Here is a 13,873-nt window from a genome sequence, read left to right as displayed (position 1 = left end):
AGAATTGGCACGTTCTCTCGCTGGACAGAGTATAGACTTAAAGATATATCTTTAATCGTGCCTCATACAGAGATAGATAAGAATATAACACGATTGTAAAGAACTATGACTAGTAACTATAACTATAACTATAGTTATAATCATGTTATTACAATAAGATAATGACTAATTATATTACTACACTCAATGTGTTAAAGAAATAAGAAAATAATCGAAATAAATGAGGAATTATGAACGAAAATAATCATTGATAAGAGGACGTGTAGTAAAAATTAGTCATTATCTTATTGTATTAGATATCATGATTATAAATTTATAACTAGAGACCGGATTTACATGCTTTATTAAAAATAAGATTTTTCTATGCTCTATAATTTCAAAAAAATAATCTTTTATATACAAAATTATTCTTTTTCATAAAAATGTATTAAATACTGAAAAAAAATACAAGTAGCAAAGTAGCAGTTTATAACAATTATCCTATAGGATATAATTATAATATGATGTACCCAGTACGCATTAATTAACTAAATGGTAGCGGTAGGGATCAACTATTAGGTAGGTAATTGAGAACCTATAAAAGTTCATAAATACTATTATAATTTGAATATGTTAGTGTATTTTACATTCAAATGCCTTATCAAATATGTGCTTATTTCAGATTTAAGTGTTATTTTTTTATAATTTAAACACCTTAAATTTTCGAACCATAGGTCAGTACCTAATCAGTGGACTGAATGGTTTAAATTATACATAAAAATATTAAATTATAAATCAAATAGGTAATCAATTATTTGAATTGGGTCCAATAATCGTGTAATCTACAGCAGTAAAACATACTAATATTGTGTATGAATTGGTAATCTGAACATAGGCATGTAGATTACAAATAGTTTTCAATATTTTGATTAGTAAAGAGTTACGACTGTCTTGTGAATGAGTAGCAAACACAAGAAACAACATTTATTTTATTAGGTATTTGTTATTTATCTCAAATGGCCGTGTACAAAAAAACTGATAAAATAATCAGGAGCAGGTGATTAAATTATAAAATATAGGACAAATTAACGCTGTACCTACAACGAATACTTACCACCTACATTCTAGATGAAATTACTACTGGTTTTGGGTACCAAGTGCACCGTGCACTGTGTATGTTATAACTTATAACTTATTTTATCTATAATAACGAGTGTTCAAAGGAAGTTCCTCATTTGATAATGATTGACGGTGTTGATGAAGGTGAATTAAATAGTGTTGTGTGTTATTCTGTAGGTACTCGATGCCTTTATAGATTTCTAGCTTGGCAAATGGTGGCGGATTTAAAAATAAAACTCGCGGACAATTGTTATTTGCTGGGTAAAAGTAAAGTTTTTTTTTTCTTTTCGTATTGTCGAGGATCGGGGAGAGAACCACGATTTGCATTACAGCTCCCCGGAAAAGTATAGATTTTAAAAAGACTATTACGTCATTTAAGGGTTATCTTTAATTTTAGAAGACAATATACTGATTATTATGCTCATAGTTAAAATATATTATTTTTAATTACTAGGCATTTAATATTAAGTATACATTCAGTGTAAAACTAACTGTTGGCACGCGTGTTATGATTTGCAAGACTATTAGTTTAGTTTATCATTTTACAATATTCAATAAGTCACAAGTAAAAACGTTTATTACTGAATTAGTGATTATAGTTTATTTCATCATACAACGTTGAACGTTTAAAGGTTTGTTATTAAATGTAATAATAATTATATTACGCTTAAGTTGAGGTATACTGCAATCGCCAATCAGGCCTTAAAATCTAATAGTGTGAGATTTACCAATCCATATATCTAATTATCAATGACATGTTCATAATTGTCGAGATATTATAATATAATGTTAAAATACGCATTAATAAGAAAAAAAATGTTATAAAAATATTTGTCGTGGTATACCTAAATTATAAATAGCTTGATCTAAGTTAAAATATTTTAAAAATATATATATTATAGATTATAGAGTATTGAAAATGATAATTTAAGTAATGGTGTATACGGTGATACCACAACTCGGTATCCTCCCTAATCTTAAGATTCATGTCAACCTATTTTTACTGTCACTTATCTAACCTACTTATTGTGCAAAAAAAAAAATAAATAGATTGTAGATTTATTCAATATAATAAAAACAAACAAACAAAAGAAGTAATGGTGAAATGTTTCAAGTTTCTACAATTTTAATTCTTCAAGAATTCAAGATATCTAATAAAAATAAAATGATAGTAACTTAAAATACTAACAATTATAAATAATTAATAATCAACAAAAAACAATAATTTAGAAAATGTAATATTCTAAATTTCTAGGTACCTAATAGAAACTATATTAATTGGTAATGCTGATCCTGAAAGGGCAATCCTTTTTACCAAATCAAAAATTCATGACTTATAAATAATATTACAATTTTCATTCTTTTTAGGGTGTCAGTATAACATTATGACAATATTCATTAAGCTATCCATTATTACATTTTATTTTGGTGTTACTGCATTGTATTTAAAACAAGTAGAAGGTGGAAACATTTTGGCTATTTCGACGATAGGTGGAAAGAGCCATTGGAATTTTATGGAAGGAATAATTCGTGCATTAACTGAACACGGCCATCAAGTAACAGTTTTGACACCATTCCCAAATGGTGACAGAGAAAATTACACAGAGATAGATGTATCTAATGAAACTTTCTCAATGTTACGGTTGGACATTGATTTGGTACAAAAACATCTTACTTCATACTTTGATTTAATTCATTATGTAAATATTTATAGCCGAAACAATTGTAAGATATTATATGAAAATAATTTCATTAAGAGGATATTAACCGACTACAAATCAAATTTTGATGTCATCTTTATAGAGTTAATGGCATCGGAATGCGCTTCATATTTATCTGCAAAACTGGACATACCATTAATATACATCACACCACCTCCTTTAATATCATACATGGAACGTTCTGTCTTAGGACATTATCCAAACCCAGCAGTTGTATCACATGTATTGGCTGATCACAGCGTTCCAAGAACAATGATTGAACGATTTACAAACACTATGTTGTTGTTTTCTACAACATTTTTGATTCAGTACAAAGGTTGGTTGGCAAGAATAGTAGATAAAGAGTCTTTTGATCTGATCGAACCCGTTAAACCCTCCATAATATTTAGTAATGCACATTTTATTACCGATGCCGCAAGACCTATTCCACCAAGTGTCATTCAAGTTGGTGGTATACATCTCAGTCCACCAAAAAAAATACCTGACGTGAGTACCTATTTTATTCATCTATAAGATAAATCACTCTCAATACCTACTGAATATTAATATTTTACATACCTACACATGACTCGCTTGTAAATTAATAGATCATAATAAGACAACGCGTTGAGGACATTGATAATAATATCAACTTTAAGTTTAATACTAGAATTTTTAATTGACTCTAAAATAGTAATATATTTAATACAAAATCGGAAGGTACCTATATTATGTATTAGTGAGTCAAGATAACACATGCGGGTATACAGACGTCTTAAAGTACGATCTTATGTTTTCAAAATATTAGGGGATTGTAACATCCATATTTTGTACTAAAACATTTAACAGACCCTTGTTTAAACCAATGTACAGAACAAATCAGAAAAATAAATTTTAATACAATTTAATATTCAGAACAATAAATTTATTGTATTAAATTAAAATATATAAATGAAAAAAGTGTGAAAGTAGCAGTGTAATCAAATTAATAACGTAATGTAGAAAAGATAAAATATAATTTTATACAATTTATCTAGTTACAGACTGGAGATTTAAGTTAAAATCTAAATTATATCTATGTAAATATAAAGTATAATATACCTTATGAGTTATGGCTTATACCTACCACTATGGCCCGGAAAAAAAAATTTTAAATTTGAATGGTCTATTTAAATATTTTTCTAGACACGACGAAAGTTTTATCTATTTGTCTAAATAATTTATTTAAATAATTTGTCAAGATAATGCTCAACATAGGAAAGTAGGTTTAAAATAAAATCAATGAAAGATTAAATGTCACAGTATTAAAATTGTTAGAAATTCGAAATTATATTAAACACTAAAATATTTGATATTTATACAGGATATTTTAGAATTCATCGAAAGTTCGCCACACGGAGTCATTGTTTTTACATTAGGTTCTGTAGTGGCAGTATCTTCGATACCGGAAACTATTAGAAACAATATTATAAAAGTATTAAGTCAAGTTCCTCAGAGAGTGTTGTTAAAATATGAAGATGAAATGATTGATAAACCAGAGAATATCATGATAAAGAAATGGTTTCCTCAACGAGATATACTTAGTAATATTCAGTAAAATATTGATAAATAAAAAAATAAAAGGCATTTTTATTTATTTTTTACAGTGCATCCTAATATAAAATTATTTATAAGTCATGGAGGAATATCTGGGGTGTATGAGGCTGTGGATGCTGGTGTTCCGGTTCTTGGATTTCCCGTGTTTTTTGACCAATCAAGAAATTTAGAAAATTTAGTAGACGCAGGGATGGCAATTTTAATGAACCTTGATTCTGTGACTGAGGATATATTTATGAAAGCTATTTTAGAGCTCGTTAACAATAAAAAGTAAGGATAACAATTTACCAATATATAATATTATACAGTTAAAAATATAATTTCCTTTTTTAATAATAATACAATTTTTTTAGGTACATGCAAAATGCTAAAATCGCTTCTGATCGTTTTAAAGACCGTCCATCGACACCGTCAACAACCATTGATTATTGGACGAGATACGTTATTCGTCATAAAGGCGCACCTCACTTAAAATCTCAAGCACTTAATTTGAAATGGTATCAATATTTTTTACTGGACGTCATTGCCGTTGTCATATCAGTTGTTCTATTAGTTTTTTACATTATATATAAAACATTTAAATGTATAAAAAAAACGATATTTAAGTCATCGATAAAATCAAAATCAAAATCTGAGTAAACTTTTGTTTAAAAATATTTTTGTTATAACGAATAAAAACAATGCATGTATACATTATTTTGTACAATAAGTTATTCAGATAACACACTATTTGCACACATTGCTGTTATCATATTAATTATTTTACTAGTTTTTTACATTATATATAAAACAATTAAATTTATAAAAAAAATTATCGAAATCAAAATATGAGTTTGAACTTACCTATATGTGAGGTTTGTTGGATAAAACCAAAGTCAATACATTAAACATGTAAGGTTCTAAAAGTAAAATTCGCATTAAAAAAGTCATCAACAGGTCACCAACACCTCGGTTTGAAAAAAAGTAACATCTTTCAAATTTTTTACCTATAAACGTATGGAACGCCATTAAAATAAATAGTATAGCACAGTTTGAGGCGTCAAACTAAGCTCCTTCCTTTTAAAAATCTAAGTAATACATAAACGTCGAATTTTAATCCGGTTTTTAATCACTTTTCTATTTAGAACATTTTTTTTCAAAAATCACGAAAATTAGCAAATTATTTAAGTTGAGAATTCATAAAAAATTTTCTTTTTAAATCTAAGAATTATAAATGTAATACAAAATAGCGGTTTTGTTATTTTATTGTTATTCAAAACCGAATAACTGTAGATACATGAACATTTTACTGAATGTTTATATTTTCATTTTCTATGCACCAGAAAATATTGATAATATTTTGACTCTTTTTGAGCTGTTGACAGACATTGTCAGTTTTCAATTTTTTTAGTTTTTTTTTCTATAAAAATCTATAAAATTGTATTTGTTGGGTAAAAGAGCGTGAAAATTTAATACAAGGCTCCTGATATATTGTTACAATATCAGTTGAAAAATATTATACTATATACATAGGCACAATATTTTTACAAGTATTTAAGTTCGAATTTTGACAACATTTATCAAATTTAAAAAATAATAATTATTATGATGTTAAAAATTTATAAAATGTTCAACTTTTATAGCTAAGGATTGAAAATTTAAAACAAGGTTCCACGTAAATAGGTCATATATAAATTACTTTATTCACAATAATATCATCAAATATACTTGGTAATATCATAGGCTAACTGACCGCTTTCGCTTAGAATCGTTTTTCTTATACAATGATATTATATCATTGAAATTAAATTTAACACCATGCAGTGACCCAATTGTAACCTACTGTACAGCAGAGCGACATCCACTTTTTATATTTACACTTTACAGAGTTACACTATACATATAAAATATAGTAGTACAATTAAAAAAAGGTGGATAAGTGGATGTCGCTCTGCTGTACTGTAGGTTACAAGTGGGTCACTGTAATGGATGGTGTTAAATTTGAATTCAATGATATAATATATCATTGTATAAGAAAAACGATTCTGAGCGAAAACGGTCAGTCAGCCTATGATTTTACCAAGTATATTTGATGATATTATTGTGAATAAAGTAATTTATATATAACCTATTTACGTGGAGCCTTGTTTTAAATTTTCAATCCTTAGCCATAAAAGTTAAAAATAAATAAATAATAAATTATAAATTTGATAAATGTTGTCAAAATTTGAACTTTAAATGCTTATAAAAAAAAATTGTGCCTATGTATTTTTAATATTTTTCAACTGCTATTAGAACGATATATCAGGAGCCTTATATTAAGTTTTCATGCTTTTTTACCCAACAAATAAAAATTTATTGATATTTATAGAAAAAAAAACTAAAAAAATTGAAAACTGACAATGTCCGTAAACAGCTCAAAAAGAGTCAAAATATTTTCAACATTTTATGGTGTATAGAAAATGCTAATATAAACATTCAGTGAAATTTTCAAGTATCTACAGTCATTCGTTTTTTAATTACAATAAAATAAGAAAATTGTTACATGAGAAATCGAGTAAATATCAAATGTTGTAAAAATATAAATTTCAGACGCTCATAAAAATTTAATTTAAGTTTCTTCTAGACATTTTTTTTTTGATAAAGGTAGACAAACTTATGAGTAATCTTATATTATTTTTTCAAATCTTAGATTTAAAAAGAAAAATTTTTATGAATTCTCATCAAAATAATTTGCTATTTTTCGTGATTTTTCCGTATTTTGTCAAAATTTGAACTTTAAATGCTTATAATTAAAAACTGTGACTAAGGATTTTTAATTTTTTTCATCTGCCTTTGAAACAATAACCTAGGAGCCTTCTATTAAATTTTCAAGCTTTTTTACTCAACAGATAAAATTTTATTGATATTTATAGAAAAAAAAAATTGAAAACTGACAATGGCCGTAAACAGCTCAAAAAGAGTCAAAATATTTTGTAAATTTTATGGTGTATAGAAAATGCTAATATAAACATTCAGTCAAAATTTCATGTCCCTACGGTCATTTGTTTTAGAGTTACACCAAAAACCAAAAATCGATTTTCTCGAAAACAGATTTTACGTAAAAATTCCCGTTTTTCCTTAATTTTTCTTTTGTTTTTCACGTCGCTTGTGAAAACTACTGGGAAATTTGACCCCCCAAAGTACCAACTAGATTCACTTTCCTATCAGAAAAGTTACTATTGAAGAAAATCCAAGCACTTTTACTGTCCTAAAAGGTGATGACAGACACAAAAATAAAAAAAAAATAAAAAAAAAAACACACATCATTGTAGAATCAATACATTCATCGCTTCGCTCAGAATCTAAAATACAAAACCATTTAAGTTAAAATAAATTGATACATTATTTATAAGTTATAAGTTATAGGTAACTATAAAATACATCAATCAGATTTTACTTTAGAGAATGATGAACATATTTTTTTGTAAATTGTACGAATAAATTTAAAGAATTTTAAAACAATTAATATAAAAATGAAAATACTTATAAGCATTACAGCAATTATATCTAATAAAAAGTATTGGTACCACGTTAAATTAAGAGCTTGAGATTTTAGGTGTGGTGCTCCTTTGTGACGAATAACATATTCTGTCCAGTAAGCAACAGACTTTTCTGGTGACATTGGTCGGTCTTTAAATATCTCTGAAGTAATTTTGGCATTTTTAATGTATCTAAAATAAATACATAATATTAGAAATACCAATAAATGTAGGCCATCAAAAAATACCTACTTTTCATCGTTAACGAGATCCAATACATTTTTCAAAAAAGCTGCTTTAGTTACCGCATATATTTCCATAGATATTCCCATGCCTGCCTCAACTAAATTATCTATGTTCCTATACTGATCACCGAATACTGGGAATCCTAAGACTGGAACTCCAGCGTCTACTGCTTCATACAATCCCGATATTCCACCATGACTGACGAAGAGCTTAATATTTTTGTGCACTGTAAATCATTAAAAAAAATATTAATAAAATTACAAATTGTGTCGAAATTTGGTTTATTGGAAAATCTTACAGAGAATATCTCGTTGGGGAAACCATTTTCTTGTCATGACATTTTTTGGTTTATCTTCCATTTCTCCCTCGTATTTCAACAAAACTCTTTGTGGAAGTTCAGCTAATGCTTCTCTAAAAGCACTTAAAATATATTTCGGAATTGAAGACATCGCAATAGTTGAACCAAATGTGAATAAAATTACTCCATGTGGTGAGTCTTCAATAAAATCCAATATATCCTATAACCAATAATTTTTATCGTAAAAACAATTAAATTCTTTTATTTTTAAAATAGTTAAATTACTTTTTTTTTTTTTTTTATTTAAATAAGGCTTCAACTCCTGAGGTTATTAGCCTGTAGTTAAATTACTTATTTATTAAGTGCGTACAAAAATACATATTAAATTTGTTATACATAAAATAGAAAAGTATTATTTTATGAAAATATGATAAGATACCATAAATATTAAATTAATAGGTTACTAAAATGTAATGTTTCTATAATAACAAATATTTTATTATATTATGTTAATAACTTTAGATTTCTAATAGGTGAAACTCATATGTTATTATAAATAATTTAATTCTTTTTATAATCAAAAATCTTATTTTTCTTACTAAAAAGGTTGAAATACTGGTTTTAAATATCCCCATTAATTTGTAAAATGTGCAATTTTTTAAAAATTATATTTTATAAGATTTAGGTATGTCTTCAATCTTGTGCATTCATTTAAATAATTAAAAATTAAATTAAAATTTTGATTAAAAATTAAGTAGGCACCTATTTAGCAGATTTATTAATTTGTATTTTATTGTTGAAATACAAGTTCTTAAAAAAGGCATACATACATTTAAAATTTTTAATACATTTAAGATTCAAATATTTAAAATTACTTTTTATTTTGATTAAAAATTATGTAGGTACCTATTTAAGAAAATATATCTATTGTGCGGATATTATTTGTACGACTCTTTATTTAAGATTTCATTATAAAATATACAGTTTAAAATTATTACCTTAGGTAATTTTTTGGATGGTTTTAAATGAATGCCACCAACATTCACAACATTTAGCGGAGTTGGTCTAGACTTATCGCTTATGAAATGAGTGTTCATAAAGACCAACGACGGAGGATTTATGGTTCCTAAGTCATAAGGTTTTGAATCGAATAACTGAAGTAAGAATTCTTGAAATTTAACTATTATACTGGAGTACAACCAAATAAGTGTATTGGTGAGCCGTTGAAAAAACGTTTTAGGAACAGCAAAATTCAATAACATTGATGATACCGTTGCCGGGTTACTGACATCGCCATAAGTAACACGTTCTGTATAAGTATTTATTGGAATTGGAGACGTGTATATCACTGGCAAATTTGAGTTTGCTCCCAGGTACGATAAGCAACCTGAAACTATTCCAGGTTCAATGACAATTGCATCAAAATCGGTTTGCAATTTGTTTTCCAAAAAATCATTTAGTTGATCATTATTGTGCAATATTTCGCAGCTTCGTCTCCCAGTATTTTTCATCATAAATGAAATTGGCGTAAACCAATTGTTGAATATATTTCTTATCCTCACTATACTCATGTTAAGTTTCATGGGAAATATATTAGACATATCTATTTCTGTATAGTTTTCTCGATTACCGTCAAGAAATGGTGTAAATACCGTAACGTTGTTTCCATTGTCCGTCATTGCTCGAAGCACAGAGCTCATGAAATTCCAATGACTCTTGCCTGCAAACGTCTCAATAGCTAATATCCGAGCAGTATTTCCTGATTGAATACACGTACAACTGACTAATGTAAAAATAACTATTGAAATCATGGATTTGTGCGACATTTTTAATTTTGTGGTATAATTGCTCAAAATTGAGTAGGCACGTAACGCGAACTATAGTAAAAAAAACAATGCGTCCTTAATTAGTTCATTTGGCCCATTATCTTCTAAAAAAAAAAAAAAAATTGTTACCCAATAATACTATGTATATTAATATGTTATTGACTAAATTGTATATAAAATAAGTAAGTAGTTTATACTACCAAACTTTATTTACAGTCTGCAATCAAGAGATAAATGTATTAAGTCATTAAGATATGGTTTACAGCACTCAAAACGTTCAGGTTATACAGTGAAAAAATATTTTAAGTTTCATTCCGTTCTTATATTTGTATTATAACTGGTTATTACCATACTCTACCAAAAAAAAAAAAATAAACAAATATAAAATACAGCAGAGGGGTGATAAAAAAGGACCATTCAAAATTCCTGGAGACCATGTTTTCTTATAGGTACTTGAGATTTTTTGTACAGCTTAAGGATGATCCTGTGACATACAATCTTATGTTTTTCAAATAGGAACCCCTCTTTTCACTTTTACTTATTCAGCAGATATTTTTTTGAGAATTTGTTGTACCTAAATCAAAATTCAAATGAGTTGTTTTTGAGATATAACATCTAATATATAGCTTATATTTTTATAAAACCATACTTAAGGATTATTATTCTTAATACAAACATTTTAATAACTCAGAAACTACTTATTAGTTATTAGAATTTTGATTTAGGTACATCAAAATTTTCAAGAAAATTACCAGCTAAAGAATTTGCCATAAAAAGGAGGGAAGAGTTCTCATTTGAAAAATAGATATTTGTATCGCCACAGAACATTCCTTAAGTAATACAAAAAATATCAGGAATTTAAAAATACGGTATTTAGATATATTTAAAAATTTTAAGATTCAGAATTTGAATAAATGTAATACTAAATGAAAAAATGGGGGGGAGCATGTTTAAAAATCACCATGTGTTAGGTGTTCTAACCACACCCAAAAATAAAAGTATGTGTGTGTAGAATTATTATGAATTATACTGTCAACATTTCCAAATGATTATACTATTATGTATAGGTTGTAGGTACCTACTCGATATAACTAAATATGTATTTTTATTTTTAAGGCATCGACTGCATGGTTATTAGTTGGTTTTTTTTACTGTATGGTTGGTTTGGAACAACGTGTAAATGGTCGAGGATTTGTCACTAAAAACCCGGGTGGTCACCCATCCACGAGCTAGCGATGCTGGCCTATGCTTGACCTAAGAACACGTTAGTGACTGTGCCACACAAGGCCCCAACTAAACATATTATATAATATTATAGGTACCACACTATATTTATTTTAAACTTTTGAGGATAATCTTGTATTATGCATATTTAAGTCTAAGACATTAAAATTGAAAATGTTATACTTTTTTAACAACAATAAATATTATTGTGCAATGTTCATACTATCATGTTTTATTTTGACAAATATTGTAAAAATGTAAATTAATTAGGATTTGAACTCATGACGGCGCGGAACTCAAATTGTATTGTGATTTCCGACTGAGGACGTTACACCGTGTAACTTACATGGACATTAATTTTGTTGTCTCCGTCTCACACTCTCACAGGTATGTAACATAACAGATTTTACGCTCAGCAGATCGCGTTTAGCTCCGTTTGTTTAAATTTTGAAATACTCATAACTCGCTTTTAAATTAAAATATAACTAAAAGTCTACAACATTGACTATAGATAATAATCTTATCTTCAAATTTTATAAGAGGTTTATTTACTCTAATTATTAAACTAACGGAGCTAAACATGATCGGCTGACCGTAAAATTTGCCATGTTACGCACTTGTAAGACGGAGACAAGAAATGTCGGTGTTACGTCCTTTTAAGTTCGAAAAATTATAATAATATATTTAATATTATCAAAGTTACCTTGATAAGATCGGCCAGCGTGTTTTCTATACACAAAATACAAGAAAACATGAAACTCTCTGTGTAAATGTGTAATTTAAAATTTCAAGGTTTTAACCTTTTGCATTAATATAGAAAATAAAACATTGGTGTATTACTGTATTATTATGGTAATCGAAAAAAAATAAATCTAATAGGCTCTAAATACTAACGTGATCTGCTGAGCATAACATTTTTTGTTTTTTTTTTTTAAATAAGTATTTTTTATTTTTTTTTTTATATTTTAAAGGACAAATATTTATGTATTTTATTACTGTGAAAGTGTTTTTGTTGACCCATAGTACCTATAGGCTATTTTATTTACCGCTTCCACTTCATGAAATGGACAACTTTTCATGAATATATCGATTTCTTATACGAGTAGTTATACTGTTTCCGATTAGAAATCATAATTATATTATAATAAAAAATATTAAAAATGTTTTACTATTCAAATTTGAAAGTATTCAACTGATACTTTAATTTTACAGTAAACTCAAGACAAATTTGTTACTCGGGGTCATCAAAATTACCTCCTACTAATTATAAATAAATTTAGTGTTATTTCATTTTCTATTCTAAATAATGTTATTACTTTTAAATTATAACTATAAAATTGATAATTGTAGTATGTTATAATATATTAATAGGTACTTAATAATTAAAAACGGACTGACACTCATGGCCCATGGGTGTAATGTTTAATTTTTAAACATTTATTTTAAGTGCAGAATAAATATTATTATCATATATTTCTACTGAACGATTTTGTGTACGACGTTCGTATGACTATTAACTATTAAGTATGAATATTACGCTAAACTTGAAATTCATTTTTCATAAACGATAGACATAATATTATAACATGTGGATTTTTGACCACATTGCAATATATTTTCAATATATTTAAATAAGACGAATATATATTTTTTATCAACTTATAGGACGTAAAAAAAGTATTATTTTTGATATAAGTAATTAATTTAATAAAAAAAAATTGCCATCGTTTATTTGTGCAATCAAGTTAGGTCATCTCCATATATATAAACAACAATATTGCATTATGTTAAAAATATGTACTTGATAATATTTTTTATCTCAATAGGTATAATTGTATAAATACTGTATAGACCAGGGATTCCTAACCTTTTTTTTTTAATTTGACAGCACATTTGGTTCTTTTATATTAGAATTTTACGGCATTAACATAAAAATAAATAAATATCTATTTTTTTTATTATAGATGATATAAGACCACTCAAGATTAAAAGGAATATATATTTTAACAATTTTAATTTTAATGACTAAAAATGTATGTACCTATGTTTATAAGTTTATCTAAATTATTCAATTAGAAATAGATATTTATTACAAAGTAACGTATTTGGTACCTAAAGCTGAACAATTAAAGCAAACTTAAATAACCAATAACCAAAATTTCATATATAAATCAAGTTACCTATATTATGCAAATATGCAATATATATAATAGGTACATATAAAAATATAACAAGTACACGGCACATCCGAAGAACAATAATTAATATTATGTTTCATTGTATATTAATAGTAATGTAATTTAACTTATGATATAATGTGACCTTTATAAATCTGTTGTAGCCAATGGCCTTAGACGCCAATAACGACTTTAATAAAAAAGAAAA

The 13,873-nt window shown here is 26.7% G+C and overlaps 2 protein-coding genes across 4 annotated transcripts; one reads left to right on the top strand and one right to left on the bottom strand.

The window, feature by feature from the left end:
* The first annotated feature begins 751 nt into the window (after positions 1-751).
* LOC132939957 (UDP-glucosyltransferase 2-like) lies at positions 752-5,090 on the top strand. Of its 3 annotated transcripts, none has more exons than XM_061007401.1 (6): positions 752-1,730; positions 2,467-2,740; positions 2,813-3,305; positions 4,162-4,381; positions 4,445-4,664; positions 4,748-5,090. In XM_061007401.1, the coding sequence occupies exons 2-6, from the start codon at positions 2,484-2,486 to the stop codon at positions 5,031-5,033; spliced, it is 1,476 nt and encodes a 491-aa protein (XP_060863384.1). In that variant the 5' UTR covers positions 752-1,730; positions 2,467-2,483; the 3' UTR covers positions 5,034-5,090. The 3 variants fall into 3 exon arrangements, with proteins under 3 accessions (XP_060863384.1, XP_060863383.1, XP_060863385.1); XM_061007400.1 differs by having other exon boundaries at positions 753-1,442; positions 1,553-1,730; positions 2,467-3,305; XM_061007402.1 differs by lacking the exon at positions 752-1,730 and having other exon boundaries at positions 2,721-2,823; positions 2,902-3,305.
* Positions 5,091-7,047: 1,957 nt separating this feature from the next.
* On the bottom strand, positions 7,048-10,315 carry LOC132939954 (UDP-glucosyltransferase 2-like). The gene is made up of 4 exons (XM_061007397.1): positions 9,437-10,315; positions 8,439-8,658; positions 8,147-8,366; positions 7,048-8,086 (listed from the first exon to the last, which is right to left on the bottom strand). Exons 1-4 carry the CDS (start codon positions 10,262-10,264, stop codon positions 7,798-7,800), a joined length of 1,557 nt encoding a protein of 518 aa, XP_060863380.1. The 5' UTR covers positions 10,265-10,315; the 3' UTR covers positions 7,048-7,797.
* Positions 10,316-13,873: the final 3,558 nt, after the last annotated feature.

This window comes from Metopolophium dirhodum, chromosome 2 (genome assembly GCF_019925205.1).
Source record: "Metopolophium dirhodum isolate CAU chromosome 2, ASM1992520v1, whole genome shotgun sequence".
Taxonomy (NCBI): Eukaryota; Metazoa; Arthropoda; class Insecta; order Hemiptera; family Aphididae; genus Metopolophium; species Metopolophium dirhodum.
Note: the sequence above shows the minus strand (reverse complement) of the source record. Positions and strands in the feature narration are given on the sequence as shown.

Coding starts and splice junctions, on each gene's coding strand:
- LOC132939957 (XM_061007400.1), top strand. CDS start 2,484: ATGACAATATTCATTAAGCTATCCATTATTACATTTTATTTTGGTGTT. Junction 3,306..4,161: donor CACCAAAAAAAATACCTGAC/GTGAGTACCTAT, acceptor ATATTTATACAG/GATATTTTAGAATTCATCGA. Junction 4,382..4,444: donor TCCTCAACGAGATATACTTA/GTAATATTCAGT, acceptor TATTTTTTACAG/TGCATCCTAATATAAAATTA.
- LOC132939954 (XM_061007397.1), bottom strand. CDS start 10,264: ATGTCGCACAAATCCATGATTTCAATAGTTATTTTTACATTAGTCAGT. Junction 8,367..8,438: donor TCCCCAACGAGATATTCTCT/GTAAGATTTTCC, acceptor AATGATTTACAG/TGCACAAAAATATTAAGCTC. Junction 8,087..8,146: donor GATCTCGTTAACGATGAAAA/GTAGGTATTTTT, acceptor TATTTATTTTAG/ATACATTAAAAATGCCAAAA.